Here is a 21997-nt window from a genome sequence, read left to right on the forward strand (position 1 = left end):
ACTTTGCCTTTAGCAATGCTTTCTTGTGATCAAGGTAAAGAGCATGCGAGGTGCCACAGCAGAAATGGTAGGAAATCTTCTCATAGGAGTCTCTTCAGCTGTGGTGCAGCTTCCAGCTTTTCTGTGTGTTAAAAAGAGGCAGATTCTACCTATATTTGTGATGCAGAATAACCTTTCCCTTGTGTACAATGACTCTGAGCAGGGCTCTGGGTATGGAAGCCTATTTATTAGGAGCCACATATCCAGTTACAATCTTTGTAATTCACTTGGCCAAAGCCCCAGCAGTGAGGACATTGCAGAGGACATTTGGCTGCTGACCTTGTTTAATACTCTGAATCCTTGGATATTTCTGTTCTAGTTCTTAAAATGACTGCACAGATTTAGGAGTGAATTGCTCGCTTTAGGCAGGATCTTGGTCTCTGCTTTGGTTCCACAGGGCAGTTTGCAGTGCTTGGTGTTTTATTCTTAGAGGGATGCAGCAGATGCTGTTGTTAAAAGATTTCTCCAGTAGATGATCATCTTTACTATCCCTTTCCTTAAAATGAATAGGGAAAGAGTGAATTTTGAATCGTTTGGAAATGTGACACAGTGCAAGTGCATCTTCCAGCCATTCCCAACTCACTGATAGACTTTTCTCCTGCAGGTACACTACATTGTCCTACAGAGCACCAGAAATGGTCAACCTGTACAGTGGCAAACTTATTACTACAAAAGCAGACATATGGGTACGTATCAAACCCACTTACCGTCATACAACCAGACTGCAGCTTGTTTTCATTACCATAATGATGGGGTAGCTTTCTGGCTGGGGCTAACCCAGTTTCCTTAAGAGGCTGGGCAGTTTCTGAGTACAGAGTTTCTCTGCTTGATGTTTCCCAGCAGTTAACTGCTGAGTAGGATGCCTTGTGGATAAAACATGCGTGCTTCTTTGCATGCTACTTGCAGTGTGGTTTTAATTTGGAGATGAATGAAATCCCGGGGCTGAACAGTGCAAACCTGATGCCATAGCAGGAATTGAAACAGGAAATGCAGAGGGCTGTGACTACTTGTGCCTGAGTTGCTTTGCAAGCATGTGAAAGCAAAGTCACTGGTTAGAATTGAGTAGAAAACAGACCTTCCCCCAGGAGCAATAGTATGCTTATCCTGGCTAGTGTCACGCAGTTACTTTCTCAAACCTGGCCAAAGACCAAGCATTTTGCACTGCTGTTTCTAATGATCAATGCAGTCTTGCCCTGTGCTTTTCATGTTGAGAGCAAAATGCAACTGGGGTGTAATCCATTCCTGGCTAAGCTGGTGAAGGATGGAAGGCTTCCCTTTAGTTGGGTTGGAGGTGAAAAGAAGTCTGTGCTGTTTGTAGTGCAGTGGCGAGTCAGCACATGGGAGGTGTTTAAATTCAGAGCGTGTTTGTAGGGTTTAGGAGGCCTTGAGCTAGGAAGTAACAAGGCAGGAGCAGTATAAGCAGAGGTTTAATGTCTCCTCTATAGCTCTGCATCTGCATATACAAGAGGGAAACTTGCTGGGAAGAGTCCTCTGTCCTCTCTTGAGCTGAGCTTGGAGGCAGGAAAGCAGCAGCTCCTGTGGGGCTCTTGCTCTGCAGGGTTCAGCAGGAGGTTTGTAGGGCCAGGCTCTGTACCAGTGCTGGGTCACTCCTCTTATGGTTAGAGGGCTGGAGAGGGACTCGCAGCTAGAACAGCATGGAAAGATTGCCAGGTCTCAAAGGTACTAGGATTCACCCTCCTTCCCATGATAACATGGAAGGGAGGAGACCCAAAGGCTCTCCCCTTCCTGACATGGAAGGAATTTTGTTCCAGTAACCCACTGAGTGTTTCCAAACCAGCCTGTGGTGCTCTGCACAGTGGGGCCTCGACTTCAAGGCTGTTGCAGTGCTTGTCCTGCTGGAAACGTCCCTCTCCTTAAATCTTATCAAGGTTATTTTAAACCGGAGTGCAGCTGGATTGTGACATCCTATGACAAAAGATAGAAGCTGCTGCTGAGTTGCTTAGGATGGGGAAATGCTTCCCCCTCTCCCCTCTGAAGTGGTGGGAGGGTTTTAGAATTAGCCTTTTGTGCAAAACATGGCTTTTCTTTTGCAATAGGTGGTGGTTCTTGCTGTCAGAAGCAGCACAGGGATAGAGGGCAGGGTGACAGAAGCTAGAAGCCTGCAGCCGTACGCGTGTGGCTCTCCCTGCAACACCTTTATAATGGTTGAAAGGTTGAACTTCAGCTTGAGCACAGTTTGGATCTTTCTGTGTCAGAAACAAACGTATTAAGGATGATGGGTACCATTTATTTTTGCTATTGCTTTGCCTTTTCCTCCCAGCATGGGCAGAAACAGGCTTTGCCTGTTTCATGATGTGAATGATTGCGCTATATAGTGGTATTTGGAGCTCTCTGTGTGATGCTGCTTGCACAGTCCCCCAGGTTACGGTGTCTCAGCCTGGAGATGGGAGAGCTTTTCATGTGTTTACCTACGTGTGTAACTGTGCTTGTTTCCAAGTGCATCACAGGGATGTTAAAATGTAGTGGGTGCCATGTGGGACCCATGCAGCAGAAGGAGCTGGAGACTTCTCCTCTTATCCACGAGGGTGTTTGAATTTTACCGTTCCCAGTTTAAACCCTTTGCTCTGTTCTGTCTCTTCAGGCCCTCGGCTGTTTGCTGTACAAGCTGTGTTACTTCACCTTGCCCTTTGGAGAGAGTCAGGTGGCGATCTGTGATGGCAACTTCACCATTCCAGATAACTCCCGGCACTCACAAGACATGCACTGCCTCATCCGTGAGTTCTGGTCCCCTTCTGCACAACTCAGGTCTTCTGTTCTTGCATCTCCTGCCCCTACAGTGAAACTCTTGGTGTTTCTCTTCTTTTAAGACACTTCCTTGCACACAAGGGTGGTTAAAGTGATCTTTTGGTAGCTATGGGATCACTCTTTGACAGATGGTTGTGACAGAGGTTGCTGTTTGGCCAGGCTGTCGTGAGCTCTGGAAAGGCAGGAAAACAGAGAACCGTTTGGTTTAGGAGTCCCACAGGAACTTGCACAATAACCCTATTGATGTCAAAACATATTTCCCCAGTAATAAATCTATTTGGATAAGGAACTGAAAGGACCCACAGTGACTTAAGACGAGTGATAAGAATTCATCTTCTGTGAACTGAGAAACAGAACTGAAATGATTTATAAATAAGGCACTGACTGGAGTGAATGTGGAACGAAGGGGACAATGCGCTGCTCTTGGCAAAGCTGGGGCAGCTCTCTTGTTTCCAGCACAGCATTTGAGTTTATTTTTCTTTGCCTAGCCACAATCTTGACTAATACAGACTTGGATGTGTTTGCAGAGCAGCCTGGTATTTTCTTTGCTTATGTGGTGTGGTGGATGGGTACGCATGGACAGAGCCATCTTTAACTAGATCAGGTTGCTCAGAGCCCCCTCCAGTATGACCTTGAATGTTTTCAGGGATGGGACATATTCCACCTCTCTTCCTTATCTCTATTCTTGATACGCTGCCACAAATGGCTTGTGAACCTGTCTGTTCTGTTGCTCTGATGTTAGCATCTCTATCTCTTAAAGGGTATATGCTTGAACCAGACCCTGATAAGAGACCTGATATTTATCAGGTCTCCTACTTTGCATTCAAACTGGCAAAGAAGGAATGTCCAGTCCAGAACGTCCAGGTGAGTGGCAAAGGAGTGGATTGATGCAGGGCTTTGTGGGAGGAGACTGGGGGTGGCATTTGCTGAATATTGAGTATTCAGCTGGATTCTGCCAAGCTCTGACATTAGGAGGGTCTTTCTTTTTCAACTAGCAAAGCCATTTGGGATTTTGGCATATTTCTGGGGAGGAATAAGGGCAGGAATCAGGATTTTGTTTCCTGTGTTGTGTATTTCTGTCCCTGATTTACCTCTTCACCCAGTTACCAGCGTGAGGTCAAGCAAGAGATCCTGTGCATGTGAGCATGGAAAATTAGGCCATGCTTGTGCAGCTGATTGGATTTCCAGGCACATTCATCATTGCGTGTGTAATTTGTGCTGCAGTTGGGTTTAGACATAGCAGGTTGTGTCTGCTTCCATTTGAACTACACCAGACCCTCCACCACCATCTTAGTGTATCTTTATAGGCTTCAACTGAAAAACAGGGTGGACAGGTATTTTCTTATGGTGTTATGGCACTATTCTACCTGTATTTTTTACAGTAGTATTAGTAAGTATTGTTGCTCTTGTCCTCAGGTTGTGCTATGAAGCTTTCTGTCCACATGTAGGAAGTGGTCAGAAAGCTGAACTGTATTCTTCCCTTGTAAAGACTCTCCCATACTCCTGTTTCTACATGACATTAACATTGAGGGGTTTTGTCCTTTGTCCAGCATGAGGAATAGTTGCTTTGGGGATCCCCCAATCTGCCTGTTTCATTGTGCAAATGGTTTCTGATTCTATTTTCACACTAAATGTGGTGCTTTTGGGATCTGCAGAACTCGCCAATCCCCACTAAACTCCCAGACCCGGTTAAAGCAAGTGAAGCTGCTGCAAAGAAGAGTCAACCCAAGGCCAGGTAACCACATCTGCATTATGCTCAGACCTTTTTAGTGCCTGTTGTCCTTCTGCTTTTAGGAAAGGTGCCTGGTATATTTAGCTGCTTCCTTGGGGGCTTACATCTACACTGCAGTCCTGAGGGTTCTGCTTCAGTGACATAAATAACTATTGATCCCATTGACCTGAAAGGCAGAAAATGCAGATATTAAAGGAAATCTTTCTGCATGGGGAGGACTTGGGTGATACTCAGCATGACTCAACAGCTTAGCTTTTTGTACTGGAGACACTGCTTGACAGCAGCACTTGAGGTTCATGCACTTAAATGAATGTAGTGTGTCATCCATCCGGAGTACCTGAGAGCAAAGTCAGGAGGCAGACTGCAGCTGGCCTGCACTGGGCTTGGAATTGGCCCAGAGAACAGGAGTCTGCTGAGAAACTGCATCACGGACTGTTGCTGTTAGAATTTGACCCTTGGTAGATGATAAAACCCAGTACTTACTGGATGAAATTGCTGTGATTTCTGCAAGAGCCCTATAATATCTTCCAGGGGACACACACGAAAGCCCAAGGAGGCTCCATCCATCTGAAGAACCCAGTTAGTGGGGAAACCACTGTACTGCTGTGGTTTTAATCCTCTCCTGATGCTGCTGCTCTGCTTATGATACTGTGATTGAGACTTGGAAATTCTCTTGGGCAAAACTTGCCCCTTGTTTTCCTGCAAAGTGAGCAGTGCAGCAGCAGGCTCTGCAAACCCAGCAGCTTCCTTCACTCTGGAGCAGGGAATCTCTCCTCCTGCCTGTCAGTCCCAGGAGTCTGCTTTGTTTGGTTTTGTAACTGAGTGCAGCTACTTCCACGTTAGTAGAACAACTTGAGACCTAATGAGCAATGCACAGAAGGGCAGGGGGGTGTCTGGCTGCTTGGCTCTGTTGTGTGCATTGTTGGAGTGAATTGCTCAGTGAATGCTGAGCAGAGATCAGAAGAGGCGCAGTGACCTATTCTGGGGCAGATGGACTAAAGGTACTTCCAAAGATGCCAATTTAGATAACTCTGCCCAAAGGTGCCAGCTGCTCCTAATCTGATTTGTGATGCCCTTCCTTTGCTCATCCAGAACTCTAAGTGGATTTAAACAAGATGTTGTATCAAGTATTTGAATGAGTGGTTTTAACAGCTTCCAGCCATCACAACAGGAGAAGATGCCACAGTTGGTCAAAGGAAGTCGAAAGGACGGTGTTAGATCAATTGTTGGAGATGCATCTGTTCAGTTTTACTGTGCTTGCAGCTTTCTGGAAAGAGTCAGTGTGTGTGTCTGGATGTCACCAGCATCAGTCACGTGTTTCAAGCCTCTAGTGTGTGTTGCATGCAGCAGCTATCAGGCTAACAAAGACTGTGCTTTTCCCACTCTTCCTTTCATTCCTTACCTTCTAGGCTGACAGATCCCATCCCTACAACAGAAACTTCCATAGCACCCCGCCAGAGACCTAAAGCAGGACAGACACAACCCAACCCTGGAATTCTGCCCATTCAGCCAGCCCTGACACCTAGGAAGAGACCCACGGTTCCAGCAGCCATTCAGCCGCAAGGTGAGGTGGTGCTCCCTGTGTGGTACCACAGGGCTGTGGTACACCTTGATCTAACTGAGCTGTCTTGTTTCTCCCTCCCCACCAGTTGCAGGCCCTGCTGCCCTGGGCAGTGCTCAGCCCTCGCTCCCTGCAAGTGTTCCCCAGCAAAAAGCAGCACCTCAACAGGCTCCAGCACAGCCCCAAGCCAAGCAAGCACCGGCTCCGCAGCAAGCCCCGCAGGCACAGCCCCAGGTCCCCTCTACTCAGCCACAAGCCACACCTCAGCATCAGCAGCAGCTTTTCTTGAAGCAGCAGCTCCTGCAGCAGCAGCAGCAGCAACAACAACAGGCTGCCTATTACCAGCAGCAGCAGCAGATGATGCAGGCGCAGCAGGTAAATGGGCGCAGCTGTGTTTGTCACATGCTTACTGTGCTAGAGGCCTGTGAGGTTGCATTTTTGCATTTAGGGCAAGCCCTCTGGTTTTGGGGGGAGAAAGGGCAGGTTTTGGACATTTTCCAGTGTGTCTGCAGTTCTCTAGTGAGATTTTTTTGCTACACAAGGGTGGTATTTTTAACTGTTAATGTTAAAAGGCCTTGAGATAGTTTAGTCACATACAGACATGAAATAGGCAGTGAAGATTTTACAGCTCCAACTGTTTCAGAGTCTTGAGGTCAATGTTCAGCTGATGAACAGAAGGGTGCAATTTCTCTTCTGCTCTTGTGATACAAGGAGCCTGGCATGTCTTCTGAATTGTAAGATTCAGGTCTGGGTTTGTGGTAGCCAGCAGTGATAAGGAGGCCTGTGGACGCATGATGTGTTAGATGGGGTGGGTGTAGATGACAGACTTGCATGCTGTTTATAGGTGTTTATAGCAGCAGAAATCCCTGCTAAAGCATATTTAACAGTAGAAGCAAAGGCATGGTAAATCTTCTTATCCTGGGGAAAGGTGTAGAATTGATAAAAGTGAAGAAAGGAGTTTGGGACCACAGGAGAGTCTGTGCTGAGGGAGCCCCTTATGGGTGTAACTCAGCATCTGTCCTTAGATCAGAAGGCCACTTCCCACCACACATTTGGCCTCCAAGCCATCCCAGCCTGTGACTGCTCCACCACTTGCAGTGCCTGTAACCATTCCTGTGGCTGGCCCCAAGTTGGGGTGATGGTACCCCAGTGCCCAGTTGCTCACCAAGCAGCTCAACCACTGCTTGTTTCCCAGTTCCCAGTGATGCAGCAAGGAGCGCCGGCACAGCAGCAGCTCATGCAGAACTATTACCAGCAGCAGCAGCAACAGCAGCAGCAGCAGATGATGGCCCAGCAGGCAGCAATGCAGCAGAAGACAGCAGGAGCAGCAGGTCAGCAGAAGCAGCAAGCCCCAGCCCCGCCGCAGCCCCAGCCCCAGCAGAGTGTGGCCCAGCCAGCACAGCCACAGGAGCAAGTGGTAAGAGCCTTGTGGGAAGGCGTTCGGAGTTGCTGGTGAGTGTTCTCCTGCCAGGTCCTACAGCCCAGGAGCAGCTCAGCAGGGCTTTTCTGACCCACAGAGCCCAGGTAATGGGTGCTCTGGGGCCTGCTGGTCCCTAGTGTGCTGTCCATAGTGTCTGGGTGGCAGATGTCAGCGCAAACCTTGCTACCTCAGGCACCTGTGCAGTTGGTTGCACTACTCTTTGCAACAGGATGCTGCATATGGGAGTTGTGCTCTGTGTGCATAGGAAGAAGATGAGTAGATGATGACCAGAAAGCAGATGAGATATAGCTGCTTAATGCAGCTTTCCCCTACCCCTCCCCTGTCATGCTGCCTTAGAAGGCATGCAGTAAACTTCTAGAAGTTATTTGTACTTAATGCATCATGATGGGCATTAGGCAACAGAACAACACTGTTTATGTCCCCAGTGTAAGAAGGACATGGAGCTGTTGGAGCAAGTCCAGGGGAGGCCACGAGGATGCTCAGGGACTGGAGCACCTCCTGTATGGAGCCAGAATGAGAACACTGGGGCTGTTCAGCCTGGAGAAGAGAAGCTGCGTGGAGACCTCAGAGCAGCTTCCAGTGTCTGAAGGGGGTTACAAGGTTGCTGGAGAGGGACTCTTCATCAGGGACTCTAGGGATAGGACAAGGGGTGATGGGTTTAAACAGGGAACAGAGAAGGTTTACGTTAGATGTAAGGAAGTTCTTTACTGTGAGGGTACTGAGGCGCTGGCACAGGGTGCCCAGAGAAGCTGTGGCTGCCCCATCCCTGCCAGTGTTCAAGGCCAGGTTGGACAGAGGGTCTTGGAGCAGCCTGCTGTAGTGGAAGGTGATTTAAGGCCCTTTCCAACTCAAACCAGTCTGGGATTCTATGTTGCTGCTTGTTTGGCTATCTTCCGTCCCGTATTAAGGGCTCTGATGCAGAAGGAGGTGCAACAGCCTTTCCTGGCTGTTTCTGACGCTGGGATAACTTTGTTCCAAAATGAATGCTGTGGAAAGGAGCCTTTTCAGAACACCTCTCTCAAAACCTAAAAGTAAAGAAGCAAATCCTCCATTTTAATCATGTGAACGTGCATCCAAAATAAATGCTCTTTACTTAATGGCAAATCTCTGTCTGCTCCAGGGAAGTAGCTGCCCGCAGTGGTAAAGGCAGGGAGCTGCGCCAGAGGGCAGGATCCCCGCTGCCAAAGTGTCTCTGCAGTGCATATGGGAGGAAGCTGGGCATTTTCCTTTCATTCCTGCATAATCCCAGGTTTTGGAAGTGCAAAGGGATGGCCCTAACTCTAGTTGTGGGTTGGGCAGAAAGCATGTGCAGGCACCAGTGACGGGAAGCTGCCTGTTACCGTGCTGTACCACAGCAAGCAGTAATTAATAAGGAACCACTTCAGGAGCACAGAGCTCGAGTCCAAACTAAGGGGTCATTGCTTGTGCATGACTTGCCAGGTATTCAGGATCTGATGAATCTCAAGTATGTTTCCTTTGAAGTAACATCAGGGACTAATTTGACTGATAAAGTCCATAATCCAGTGACCTGTGCAATACTGGGGAAGCATCATTTTACCCTCCAATGTGTCTCAAGGCTGTCACATTCACCCCTTTGTTTTATAGTAATTCTCAGTGCTAATCTGGTGCTTAGGGGAGGTGACAGCCTTGGAGCTGTTGTGTTCCTGGGCTTGTTGCTGTTCTGAATGACCTGGGGCAAGTCAGTTCCTTAAAGGTGGTGGGAGATTTTCAGTGCATGCAGGCAGGTTTTGGATGAGGCCCATTATGATCCTGGTCCTTTCAGAGGAGAAATGCTGAACCCAGGGCACATGATAATGAAGAGCATCTCTAAAGGGCTTTGCTGTGATTCACTAGCACAAAAAATGGCCTTAGTTTTATTCCATCAGGTAGATGGAGAGTTAGCCTTCTTCCCCTGGAAGGCTGCTCTGAATGGATGCATCTGGACTCTCTTCCACTCCTGCAGCAGGCAGGAGAGCAAAAGCAGTGATGGGCTCATTTAAAAAGTGATTGTGAAACATGGTCTCTGCAGAGCCTTTGAGCAGAAGGTATCAAGCCAGGACCCATCAGGACCTTTTCACGTTGTGAGACTTCAGCTTAATCAGCTCTGTGTTCATTTCTGGGGTGGTTTTTGGCACTGCCCTTTGATTTCTCAGCACCAAATGTACTGTTCTGCAGTGACCTATATAGCGAGATGCAAGGTGGGTGCATCAGGAGCAGGCAGGTCAGCTTGCTCCTCAGTGAATTGACAGGATGCTAAATGAAAAGCAAGGCAGCTAACCACTTGTTTGCCTTGCCCCACTGTGCTTAAGTACCACGCTGGGGATATAACTCTCATTGCCCTCTTAGGTATTCCTAAGTATTTCCTCTGTTTTCCCTGGTTGGATATGGTCAGGGGGGATAGAGGGAGTGCCCAGGCAGTGGAGGTGTTGTGCACAGCTCTTTGCATTCCAGTTTTCCTGCTTTAAATCCAGCCATGCTATCTCACTGCAGAGTCTGGAAACTCACACAGCTGTAAGTAAGGGATGCTGTTATTTATCACTACCAAACGGTATTTCAAGTACTTAAAGGGATGTGAGTTTAACATAAGACTGAGGGAATGGAAGAAGATCAGTGTGAGGAGTTTCCAAAGGGTTTGTAGCTGGCTATCTTGACTTAAAACCACCCAAACCAAACGTGCCTGGGTTTCTCCTCCATTGTTTTAATGACAAATGATGCTCCTGTGGTCCTTGGAGGGGGTTTCCCCTAAAAGAAAGCTTCTTGCACAAGATTTCTGCACAAACCCTGTATCCCCTTTAGGGATTTGACCCCAGTCACACATTATCTGCTGGAAGAAGCGCTGCTCTTCACTCCTTGTGTCCCTACAACAGGAGTCCTGCACACTCTGAACTGATGTTACCTCTGCCCTGGATCTCAGCCTCTTCATCTGTGTTCAAGCTCCTGAGACCAGGCAGTCTTTAACACCAAGCACTAACAGAGGCTTTGCCTTCCATAGAACGAGGAGAAAGCCTCTGCTTGTGCAGTTGTAGCAATACTGGAATTCTGTGCATCAGTGAATTGAATTCCTCCTTGTCCCCAGTTCTTTGTGTGTTTGTTCCCCTCCTGACTATTCCCAATCCACGACTTGAAGCTCAGATCCTTCAGCACGGAGCTGTGTTTTCATCGTGCCTGCTCTTCATGAACAGGGACATATTACTGCCCTTTCTCTCCTAGATGCAGGCACAAATGAGGCCACAACAAAAGCCTCAGACGACCCCCCCTCCAGCAGTGCAGGGGCAGAAGCTGGGGTCTCTCACCCCTCCATCCTCCCCTAAGACCCAGCGTGCAGGCCACAGGAGGATTCTGAGCGACGTGACCCACAGCGCGGTGTTCGGGGTTCCAGCCAGCAAGTCCACCCAGCTCCTGCAGGCAGCTGCTGCTGAGGCCAGTCTCAACAAGTCCAAGTAGGTGCTTGGTCACCTGGTGTCAAAGGGTATGGAGGGAGGGGGAAAATGAGGTTCTTGAGGCTCCCTAGGCGTAAAGATGAAGGTAGGCAGCAAACTGCCAAAGACTCTAAATGAGTCTTTGCCTTCTGAAGACCAGAAGTTTAGGGCTTGGCACAAAGTGCCTGAAAAGCTTCCCCAAGGGCAGAAGTCCTGAGTGCTTCCATGCTTACTAAAAGCAAAGCAGACAGGGCCTGCACTCTGGATTACAGAAGCTACTGCTGTTTCAGCTCTTCCACCAGTAGCCCTGGTGCATGCTTTGTGCTTGCTGCTTGACATCAGCACTCCCCTGGGATACTCACTAGCTCCCTCTCACAGTGTCTACAGGCAGGAAGTCTCCATGAGGGCATTGCAGGGAGTTGTTTCAAATGGGGTGCTGCTGATCCTGGTTTTAATCCTCGACTCCAGGATGCACAACCACGTTAAGAATAGGCGAGGGTAGCAGGTCCCAGGTCCCTGAGCATGCAAGTACAATGATTTGTGTTTTAAGTAGGAAGTAATTGTAATGTAGTAGCTTGGACCAGCACCTAGTGCTGGCCAGAGGGTTTCAGATGGGTTATTAATGTCTGTTGTTTGGTTGGGATGATCACATCCAGATCTGCTTCCACCACACCCTCGGGTTCCCCAAGGACCTCACAGCAGAATGTCTATAACCCGCCCGATGTCTCCACGTGGAATCCATTTGATGATGATAACTTCTCCAAACTCACAGCTGAGGAGCTGCTGAACAAGGACTTTGCAAAGCTGGGTGATGGTAGGTTCATGGAGATCCTTTTATACCCGCCTGCCCTCAGAACAGAAGATGGCATGGAATGATGATGCTGTTGGGCAAATGCTGCTGGGCTTTTCCCATATTATCACGGTCCTCTGTGCCTGTAAGAGCTAAATCCTTCTCAGTCCTTGTCCTCTTTGCTGAGCCATTGCAGTTAAATGAGCATGATCCTCAAAGGCAGAGGTATTAACCCCTCCCAAAGCAGCCTTGATCAGTTGGTGTAGGAGCTGCAGTTTAAACTCTGCTTAATCTGTGAGTTGGGGTTTGCAGGAAGGGGCTTAAAGCCACATCCTGCAGTAGCATCATGAAAAGTCTAGGGAAGGACCCAACCTTCGCAATGGAAGTTTTATCCCTAAATGTGCATCTGGCATTTCAGGGAAAGCTCCAGAGAAGATGGGCAGCTCCACAGAGAACTTGATCCCAGGTTTCCAGCCGGCTTCATCTGCGGCCCAGCCAGATGCATTTGGTGGCTCTTCCTTCACTCCTGGACCAGGTGAGTGTGTGGATGTGACCTAGAGGACGATGCTCTGCAGAAGCACTGCAGGAAAACAGCAACTTTTTGTCATAGCCTCTTTGAAAGGATGGCAAAACTGATCGAAATAGAGCTGGGCCTTGGCTTTGAGAGTTCTAGGATAGGGTTGGTGTTTCAGTGGAGAAGGCAAGGTAGGAATGACGTGTGCTTCTCACAGTTGGGTAGCACAGAGAGGAGGCACTGCCTGCAGGTAGAGGTGAGGCTTTTGGTGAGGGAGGAAACCAAGTGAGCCCCTTAAATTCACAAGAAAAACTCTTAATGTGTTGCAGCTCCATGCAGCTCATAATTAAAAGTGTTAATTAAAAGTAAGTCATTAATTAAAAGTGAAATATGGAGTGTGCAATAAGGGAATTGGACTCTGAGCCACAGGACAGACATGCTGGAAGGTATCCCTTGCCTGCAGCTCTTTGGCTGTATGAAGGAGGAGAGGAGCAGGGATGATAATGTCTCTGCTGCAGGAATTGCAGAGCCAGGAGTGAGCAGGGAAGAGCACAGTGGGTCTCATAACTGACATGTTAGATGGTGAAGGCAAGTTTTGCCCTGGCTCTGCTGTCTGGGTCCAGAGGCCACAAGTCCTTGGCTGGTCTAAGAGACTTTTATACAGAGGCTTCTGTATGTGTGACCTCATCTGGTGTCTCCTTTGGTGCCAGGGTTTTGCCATGAGCAGCCCCTTCCATGCTGAGAAGCTGAGTGAGCGCTGCTGCTTGGTTCTACATCTTCAGCATCACTTCTCACTGTTGGAAACCTGCTTCCAGGAGCCCTAAGGAAGCGACAAATCCATTTGTGCTTATTTCTATTTATAAAAAGAGATTTAGAGGAGCTTATAACTGAGCTTGGTGTTGTTGGCTCTTACCTAATAATGAAGGAGTTGAAGTCCATGATGCGGGAGTGTCCTGTGCTCAGTTTATGATGTTCCATCAGCCTTTGTGGAGTGATGTTGAGTTGCAGCAGCTCCAGATCCAGCTGTAATGTGCCTGAGAAGCATCTGCATGTTCTGGGCTTTCTGGGTGCTGTAGCATGTTTGATTCTTTTAGTAGCTCTCTCATAGGAAGGTTTCTGGGAGGTATTTTGGCACTAGGTGGTTCTAGCCCTTTTCTTTCTCTTTGCTGGTAGATACAGCTTGTCTGATGCAAGATGCTGTATATTGCTGACAAAGAGGCCCAGCGTGGGGCTGCTGTGTGGCCTTTGTGAAAGCATTTCACCTTCTGTCCTGCTGTAAAGTGAGGGAATAGTACTGCCCTTTCAAGGAATGTTTAGAGGTCTGTGAGTTCAGCTGTGTTGGAAAGCTACATGGTAATAGCTGTTTGGGGTTGTTGGGTTTTCCCTCTTGCTTTCCTTTCCCTGGCAACACAAACTGGTTCTGAGTGTGTGTGTTCTTGTCAGGCCACAGCCTGCACTCTGACACTGAGGTTTTGCTCAATGCTTTCTCCTTGTTTCTCTGCTCTGTTTCACTCTGCCTTTTCCTGTGTACCAGCTGAGAAAACGAAAGACATTCTGAGCTTGGACACTAGCCCTTCTCTTCTGACTGTGCCTGATCCTTTCATTCCTCTCCCATTATCCGACACGCCAGGTAACTGGAACTGACTTTATGGGGGGGGGGGACACACACATTCGTGGTCTTTGTTTTGTATGCTTAATCTGCTTCTATTTCTAGGCACACTTGAAATCCTGGGCCTCAGCCAGGAGTGCTGGGCATCGACAAGCTGTAGTGGTGTGTAAGGCTTTCATCAGTGGGAGCAGTGCAGAGCCCTTCGTTTTCATGGCAGATTGTAGGGTTATCACCTTGTTTCTAATGCCAACAGTGTTGGTGTCTTGAAAGGCTCAGTATTCAAAGGCAAAAATAACGCCTGGGTATTTGCCTGTTCTGACCTAAGCTGTGCTCAGATCAGGCTCCAGGTTTGAAAGGGTAGTTTTTATTATTGCTCCTCTTTTCTTTGCCATTAGAGTCAGTGTTTCTTTGGCTTCCAGGGTCTCTTGCGGATGCACGAGTTTAACATGGAACATTTCCTCATTTGGCAAAAGCCTCTGGTGCAGTTGGTAGCTATTTCCATTTGCTTTGCGGTGCTGCTTCAGAGCCTTTCCTATGCACGCATCTCTGCCAGCACTTTTTAGCACAAGATTATGTAAGTGCCTTGGAGCTGGTGGGGTTTGGAATATGGGAATGTTGGTTTTTTTCCTTGGAGTTCCTCCTGTCAATGTATGTTTCGGGTCCCTTGTTGGCCGCTAGCCCCAGAGGACAAGTGCTGGTTACAGCTCTTGCCCTTGTCCTTCTCTCAAGCTGTGGCTCACTGGTGGAGGACACCAGCCTTCAAGCTGTGCTTGCAAAGGTGGCATCTCTCCGTGAACAGTTAAGCAATTTGGGGTTAAAAAAAGAAGTATCTGTTTCTTTCCCTAACTGTGGAGCTTGCTTCCTTCTGGTGGGTGCTCAAAGAGCACGAGAAACGTGGTTTGCTTCCGCAGGGATTTTACTCATAAATTCTGCAGGTTAAGAGAAGAAACAGAACTTACAGCACTTGACCAGCCCATCTCCTGTGTGAAACAAGCTTACAGAAGGCAGATAGGTCCCTGCATGCTCTTCTTCCTCCCAAATACCATTGGAAGCATTGGTTTTCCTGACATGAAGTCTGTCAGCTCTGGCAGTGTGCTCAATGCAGACAGATGCACGCTGAGGTGGTTGCTTTCCTTATTGCCTATTGCATTTGGTACAGCACAACCATATGAAGCAGCGGTTGGACCCTGGGCTGCAGGAGCTGTAGAGTTCTTCATAGCAGGGGCAGTTCCTCTGCAGTGGCTTCTTTCAACGCTGCCCTTGGGTACCAATAACCACTCTGCAGGTTTTGTGGTGTATGTAGATGTGGCTTTGTTGGCTTGCTGCAAAGATGTCTCTGGTTTATATATATAAAACTTGAGGCCAGATGCTCCTAAATGTTTTCAAGGGCCAGAGATCTCTCCTTAGCTTGGGAGGGAGCTATCTGTGCTTGTGAATTCAACAGAATGGACGTGGGGTTTCAATCTGTGTGTCTGTCACACAGAACAGAGTCATCTTTGTTTCCCTGTGTCTATGTTACCTGGGCAGAAGCATCCCCACGGCAAGCAGAGAGGTCTTGGAGGAGAGCAATGTGCTGACTTGCATGTGAAAGGCATCCTTTGAGTAGAGCTGGGATTGCCTTCAGTCTCTTGGTACAGCAGCATCTCTGGTTGCACGCTTCCAGGATGCCTTTGTCGTGTGCAGAAGCAGCTCAATTTCTTTGCGAGTTCTAAATCACAGAATCCCAGCCTGGTTTGGGTTGGAAGGGACCTTAAAGCTCATCCAGTCCTAGCCCCCTGCCACGGGCAGGGACACCTTCCACTAGAGCAGCTTGCTCCAAGCCCCTGTGTCCAACCTGGCCTTGAGCACTGCCAGGGATGGGGCAGCCACAGCTTCTCTGGGCACCCTGTGCCAGCGCCTCAGCACCCTCACAGGGAAGAGCTCCTGCCTGGATACTTGCTTTCTGTTCGGAATATGTTCATTTCTTCTCAAGCCCTGACAGTGAATCTCATTGCTTTGAAACCATTGCACGTCTGGTTTATAGACTGGGAGCACGCGCAACCCTTTGAGGAGCGAGCGTGAGCCTTCACCCCGTGCTCACAAGAGGAGTGTTGTTAGGGAAGGCTTTCAGTGCAGGCATAAGGAAGGCTTTTATCTGGTATTTTCCCTATTTGTCATACAGAGCCCGTGTTGTCAGCTCTAAACCTGTGGCAGCTGAGGGGCTGCTGAGGGCTCAGCTTTCTTATCTGCTTATGCTATGAACTTGTTCCCTTTGCTAGCACCTGAGGGTGCAGGTGGCATTGTCTGCATGGTGGCCAGGGACCTCCTTGGGCTTTCCCACCTTTCCTCAGGATGCTCAGGACGCGTGAGCCTTCCTGTTACAGGTTCAGGAGAAACAAGGGAATGATGCCTGAAACACAGGAAACACCCATGGGGTGCATCCGCAGGCAGCCCCCTGCAGAATGGAGGAGCTGTGGAGCTGCAGCCAACACATGTGGCTCTAAGGAGGCCACGGAGCTGCTGCAAGGGCTGGAGCCAGGCTGAGAGAGCTGGGCTGGGTCAGCCTGGAGAAGAGAAGGCTCCTGAAGGGGAGACCTGAGAGCGGCTCCAGTGCCTAAAGGGGCTGCAGGAAACCTGGAGAGGGGCTTTAGGCAAGGGCCTGTAGGGACAGGCCAAGGGAAATGGCTTTAACCTGCCAGAGGGGAGACTGAGATGAGCTCTTAGGCAGAAGCTCTTCCCTGTGAGGGTGCTGAGGCGCTGGCACAGGGTGCCCAGAGAAGCTGTGGCTGCCCCATCCCTGGCAGTGCTCAAGGCCAGGTTGGACACAGGGGCTTGGAGCAAGCTGCTCCTGTGGAAGGGGTCCCTGCCCGTGGCAGGGGTTGGAGCTGGAGGAGCTTTAAGGTCCCTTCCAACCCAACCCATTCCATGATTCTAAGTAGGGCTGCTTGCTTTAGCAAGATCACAGGTTGGGATCCGTGTGGTCAGTAAAGGCAAACTGGAGTGCTGGCTCTATCAGAGCGTTCGTGTGGGTCACAGCACTGGAGATGCTCAGTGTCCTAGAGGAGATGGGTTTTCATTTGTTGTGGGTACCATGTTTCTCATCAAGTGCTTCTGGAGAAGAGGTAACAGCACCCATAGAAGGCAGAAATACCAGCTCTGGCCAATAATCAAGAGGAAGTAGAATGGTTTTCAATATATTCCTCCTTCTCCTGCATATAATGGCTGCAAGTCTTAATAGAATTGTAACTAGGAGGAGGAGCTGGCAAGAGGGATGTAAAAAATATGGCAAAACATCTGTTAAAATAAGGGAGAATGAAATATTCCTGCTGCAGACATTTTTCCTTGTGCGTGTGCAGGAAAGGGAGCCAAGTTCTTCTTAAGAAGCTTATTGCAGGCTCCACTGCTGATAAATCAGAATGGGGAATGGTGATTTTCCTGTTACATGTGGCTGCTTCATGTCTATTGCTATGAATTCAGGACAATTTAACCCTAAACCTTGCTTTAGGGTTAAAGTGAGGATTTAACTGCTAAACCCTGCACAAGGTATTTAAGAGACCTGAAACTAAACTGAGTTATGAAGCTTCAAGACTGCTCTTTCCCTTTGTCATTGAGGTTTCACTCTCTGAATAGTCCCAAATCTGGGGTTTTAAGCCTGCTTTGCAGGAGGGTTTAATGGGAGGTTTGCCCCAGTGTGTGAATACTTGTGCTTTTAGCCCATGTCCCCTGTTAACCACTGAAATTGGAATGCTGCAGTCATCAGTAGGGTCAAGAAAGGGTTTAGATCCTCTTAGTCTAGAAACATGTGTTGAGATAACCAAGGTGAGTGAGATGCCCTCTGAGATGCTGCCAAGCCCACTCCTTTCCAGTGGCTTGAGGGTTGGTTGGGATGGGAGGGACGTGTCTCCTCCTCACTCTAGTTCCAGATACGTGACCTTCCCTAATCCTAACCCTAACCCAGCTCATTCTCTCCTCTCCTCTCTGCAGAAGAGGCAGAGATGAGGTGGTGGGAGTGGGTCCTTGGCAGCAGAGCAAGCATGGAGAAGCTGTGGAGCAGCAGCACTGAGGTGTGAGAGCTGAGAAACAGCAGCTCTGCTCCCCCATGGCTCTGGCTGGAGGACAAACTCCCTCGTGCTGTGGATTGCACAGGCTGAGTCCCTGTGGTTGTACTGGGGGCCTCCCTGCATCAGAACCGACTACGGTGCCATCGTTGCACAATGAGCCCATCTTTGATAGCCCTCCTCAAAGGAGAATGGATCCTTCTTTGTGCATTGACACGACCATTTACTCCCTGCAGTAATTCAGCAGCTTAACTGCAGCTGAGGGACAAATGTGTCTTTAGTGGAGTTGTTTGTCTGAGGAACAGCACCACCAAGAGCCCTCTGTGGCATTGTCCTGACCGTAACAGAAAGTGAGACAAGAGATGTTCCATGTCTGGCACAGCTAAGTAAACACACAGATAGAGCTGGGGAAGGAAACACAGGCCAAGAAAGCACCCCTGTGCCATCTGAGCCCACGCTGGTTCTCGTTTCTGATGGGAAAGCAAACAGTGTTGCTTATTATAGAGTCATTGTCATGTTGGAGTTCTCTAAAGCTTTTGAATAACACTTAAGGATGATTCTTGCCTTTTTATTTGCTTCAGATGTTCACGGTCTGATGCATTTTGGTGTTAGTCTGAGAGGATGCTCATCAAAGGGCTAAGGGAGTAGGTATCTTGCAGTGCAGATTCAAACCAAGATCATCCAGCTCCAACGCCCTGCCATGGGCAGGGGGTTGAAAAGGGACAGTTTAAGGTCCCTTCAGCCCAAACCAGTCTGGGATTCTGTGACACACTGAGATGAAGTAATTGCAGATACACACAAGCACTTATGGATGTGTAAGGATCTGAGTTTACATCTGGAGTTGGGAAGAGGCAAAAGGAGAGCTACTCATATAGGAACTTGAACTTGTTGCCATGTTGTTAACTGAGAGTACAATACGGATGAGTTGGAGGAACAAAGCCAATGGGCTACAGGAATCCCAGCGAAAGAAGTGCAAGTAGTATCATTTCTGTTCGGGGTTTTGGTTTGATCCAAAAGGATATTGAGATCTGAAGAGATAACCTAAGATTGAGTCTCATCTGTTAAATGCTGTCCTGTTACTCTCTGCGGTGCTGCAAAGTGATGGGTATTTAAAGCATGCCAACTCCTCCTGTTTGTTATCCTTCTCTTCCTCCTTCTGCTGTATAAGAAACAATCCCAAGTCACAAGAACTCCATTAGGAAAATGAAAGTCCAGTGCCTTCCTTTGATGAGTCCAGGTGCTCTGCTGCTGCGTAGCATGCAGGGCCTCCTTTACTCTTTGGTCCTTGGCTAATCAATAGGCAGAATGACTAATCCCTGCCCACCTTGGTGACTTGCCCTCCCACTCACAGCACACTGGACTTGGCAGGAGTTTCACACCCTTGTCTTTCTTCCTCAGTTGACATCCGAAGAAAAGACCTCTGCTGTGTGCTCTATTGAGCTGCCTTTCTTTTTGCTCTTCCTCCCCAGTACACGAGTGAGTAACGTTCTTGCTGTGTGCTGTGCCTGGCTGGTGGCATCTCCTTTGGCTTTGAGGTGTTGCGTCTTGGCTGTTGGCTGTGTTACAGCTGAGGGCAGAGCTTTGCCCTCTGTTCCCTTTTTAACTTCGAGTGTTTCAGGAGTCTTTCTTCTTTCTAATGTCCTGCTCTGACTCAAACCCCATTTGCCACCCTTGTCTCTTGGTTTATAGGTTTTCATAACTCTAGTCCTTCTTAAAATGCTTCCTGCAGATACTTTGCTGCTTGACAAATCACTATTGCCCAGTATAAATGCAGCATGCCAGCTGAGGCTTTGCAGAGGCAAAGTCTGTGCAAACTGATTTAAAATCCCCCAAATCACACTGTTGCATGTGTTAGAAAAGAAGGGATCTGAAGGAAAAGGTCAGGAGTTTCTCCCTGTATTGTCCAGAGCTGTGCTTCCCACCCTACGCATGGGGTTTGAACCTGCCTGCTGGTCCTGTGGTATAAATCAGAGTTAATTCTGCTGATGGGAAATGGCATTACCTCCTTCTTATGCTGGTGCCAATCAGAGGAAAGGCTCTTGCTTTCATTCCAGGAGGAAGTGATTTGGTTTTGCAGTCTCCGAAGCTACCAGCATCTCTGGTTTGGGGCTGCCTGTGAGAGCTGTTAGCTGTAGGCTCTCACGTTGCTTTCTCTGCAGTGGGTTTTGCTTACTGTGGCTCTGAGAGGCAATAATCACTCGTTTCTTACTGGGAGGAACTGGAACATCACAAGAACGTGAAACACTTGTCCAAAGGCTGCAGTATTTGCCTGGGCTTTAGCTCTGGGAAGGGCTGATGGGGCACTTTTTAATCCACCCCCTGCACACTGGTAAGCTCAGACACCTTCTTAAGGAGTGCTGTTGACTCTTGCTTACTCAGCCCCTGTCCTTACTCACTGGTGCAAAGCCATGGAGAGGCTGCTGCTATCCTGTCAGGCCTGAGAATGGGAAAAGTAGAAAACCCAATGGTCAGCTCAGTCCTGAACCAGAGCCGAGCTTTCTTCCCCTGTGACCCCCAAAGCCTGGGGGAGAGGATGTCTCCAAGAGGCAGCCTCATGTGGGAGCACAGGTATCGGTTAAAGCACCTGGAGTTCATGTAAAGCCCTTCAGGAGCTCTCTGATAGAAATACCTTTATATTGGGTTACGTTTTCTTGGCCTTGTGCATTTGTCTCTGTAGGAATAATCAGGATCTGTCCGTTGGGTTTGAGGCAGAAGGACTCTGACAGTATAAATTCCTCTGTCTGCTCTGCAGTTGAAGATCACTTCACCTGTACTTGACTTGGAACTGTAGGGTTAGTACAGGTACCAGAAATGAGACTACTTATCCCAGTTTTCCCTCGCCTTGCACTGCTGTATTCCTTACTCATACAGGTTACTTAGCATTGGTGCCTGCTCACCATCTCAGCCATGACTTCACTTGCAGGTGAAGCAGCTTTTCCCTTGGAAATGACAAGTTAAACTTCTGCTGGAGACTTCCCTTGGTAGCAGAACCCAAACTGCAGCTCAGTATCATGAGGGAGAAGGCTTTTCCTTCTAGGGCCCCGTGGAGCTGAACTGCAGCTGATACTCGTGCCCAGCGTGCAGAAGATGCCCTCCTTGAGTCACTGCTTCGGTCACTGGAGCAGTGGTGAAGCAGGGGCTCAAGAGCTGGGTTTATTTGCCACTGCAGAGGCACGCTGGGTTCTTGGACCTGAGTGTCTGATGTGGCTTCAGAAGACACATACATGTGTGTGTTTAATAACTGTGTCATGCCAAAGAGACCAGTCCTAGCTGTTGTAGAGGTGTTCCTGCTAACTAATGTGGGGCCATGGATTTCACAGGGCCTTCATTAACTTCTCCTTTGCTCTTAGTTGAACGTGAGTTTCCCCACTACTTAAAGCAACTGCTGTTCCTGTACCTCTTCATCCTCAGGTTGATAGAAGATGCAGCACAAAGCAAAGCAGGGGAATGAATTGCTAAGCCTCAAAACAGACTTGAGGCCTCTGATTTTTTTTCTGCTGCTTTTGGTCTTTCCTTTCCCATCCATCCTGACACCTTGTTCTTGTTGGACTTCCCAGCCTCACTCAAAAGGGATAAAGTTCCTTGAATCATGCACTGGGTGTTGAGGTGACTGCCAGTAACAGCACCTACAATGGGGGGAAACAAGCAAGGAGGTCTCGTGAGGCAAGATAACACAAAGAACCACTGACAGCCTAAAGCGTTGCATAAAACCAGTTGAGCCCAGGGGCCAGGGTTTAAAACTAACATGTAGGGAAGAAGGAACACCCTGTTTGGTCTCAGTTTCTGCATGTTCATAATGTGGCTCAGCTCAATAGGCAACAGTCTAGTACCTGACCAAGAGGCAGATCCACTGTGTTAAATGGAGACTCTGCAGTAATGGGAAAGGAGGAAGCTGTTTGGAAAGGTAAGGTGGAAGGAGGGAGACACTTGGCAATGGGATTGTAAAAGGGATGGTTAGTGCAGGTGTGCTCTGACTGCAGACTGCTCTGAAAGGATTATCTTAGGCCTGAAATGGGAATGCACTCGCCATGTCCCATGTGTCACTTAACTGCTGACAAACTTCATCTCAAAGTAGGAGCCAAACCCAGC

General features: G+C 48.6%; 1 protein-coding gene across 5 annotated transcripts in view; it reads left to right on the forward strand.

The window, feature by feature from the left end:
- The window catches only part of AAK1 (AP2 associated kinase 1), a 74686-nt gene that overhangs the window by 34362 nt on the left and 18327 nt on the right, over window positions 1-21997 (forward strand). For 2 of the 5 annotated variants that reach the window (XM_062620940.1, XM_062620942.1), the window contains exons 6-16: window positions 644-725; window positions 2642-2774; window positions 3566-3669; window positions 4461-4540; window positions 5947-6101; window positions 6187-6473; window positions 7294-7515; window positions 10750-10979; window positions 11615-11772; window positions 12167-12283; window positions 13797-13892. In XM_062620940.1, coding sequence (XP_062476924.1) covers window positions 644-725; window positions 2642-2774; window positions 3566-3669; window positions 4461-4540; window positions 5947-6101; window positions 6187-6473; window positions 7294-7515; window positions 10750-10979; window positions 11615-11772; window positions 12167-12283; window positions 13797-13892 — 1664 coding nt within the window. Of the gene's footprint in view, window positions 1-643; window positions 726-2641; window positions 2775-3565; window positions 3670-4460; window positions 4541-5946; window positions 6102-6186; window positions 6474-7293; window positions 7516-10749; window positions 10980-11614; window positions 11773-12166; window positions 12284-13796; window positions 13893-19306; window positions 19385-21997 lie in introns of those variants that run through there. The other 3 variants (XM_062620941.1, XM_062620943.1, XM_062620944.1) reach the window with 2 other exon arrangements.

Source organism: Pezoporus occidentalis, unplaced genomic scaffold (assembly GCF_034315485.1).
Source record: "Pezoporus occidentalis ecotype Australia unplaced genomic scaffold, CSIRO_AGI_Poc_V1 ctg226, whole genome shotgun sequence".
Classification (NCBI taxonomy): Eukaryota; Metazoa; Chordata; class Aves; order Psittaciformes; family Psittacidae; genus Pezoporus; species Pezoporus occidentalis.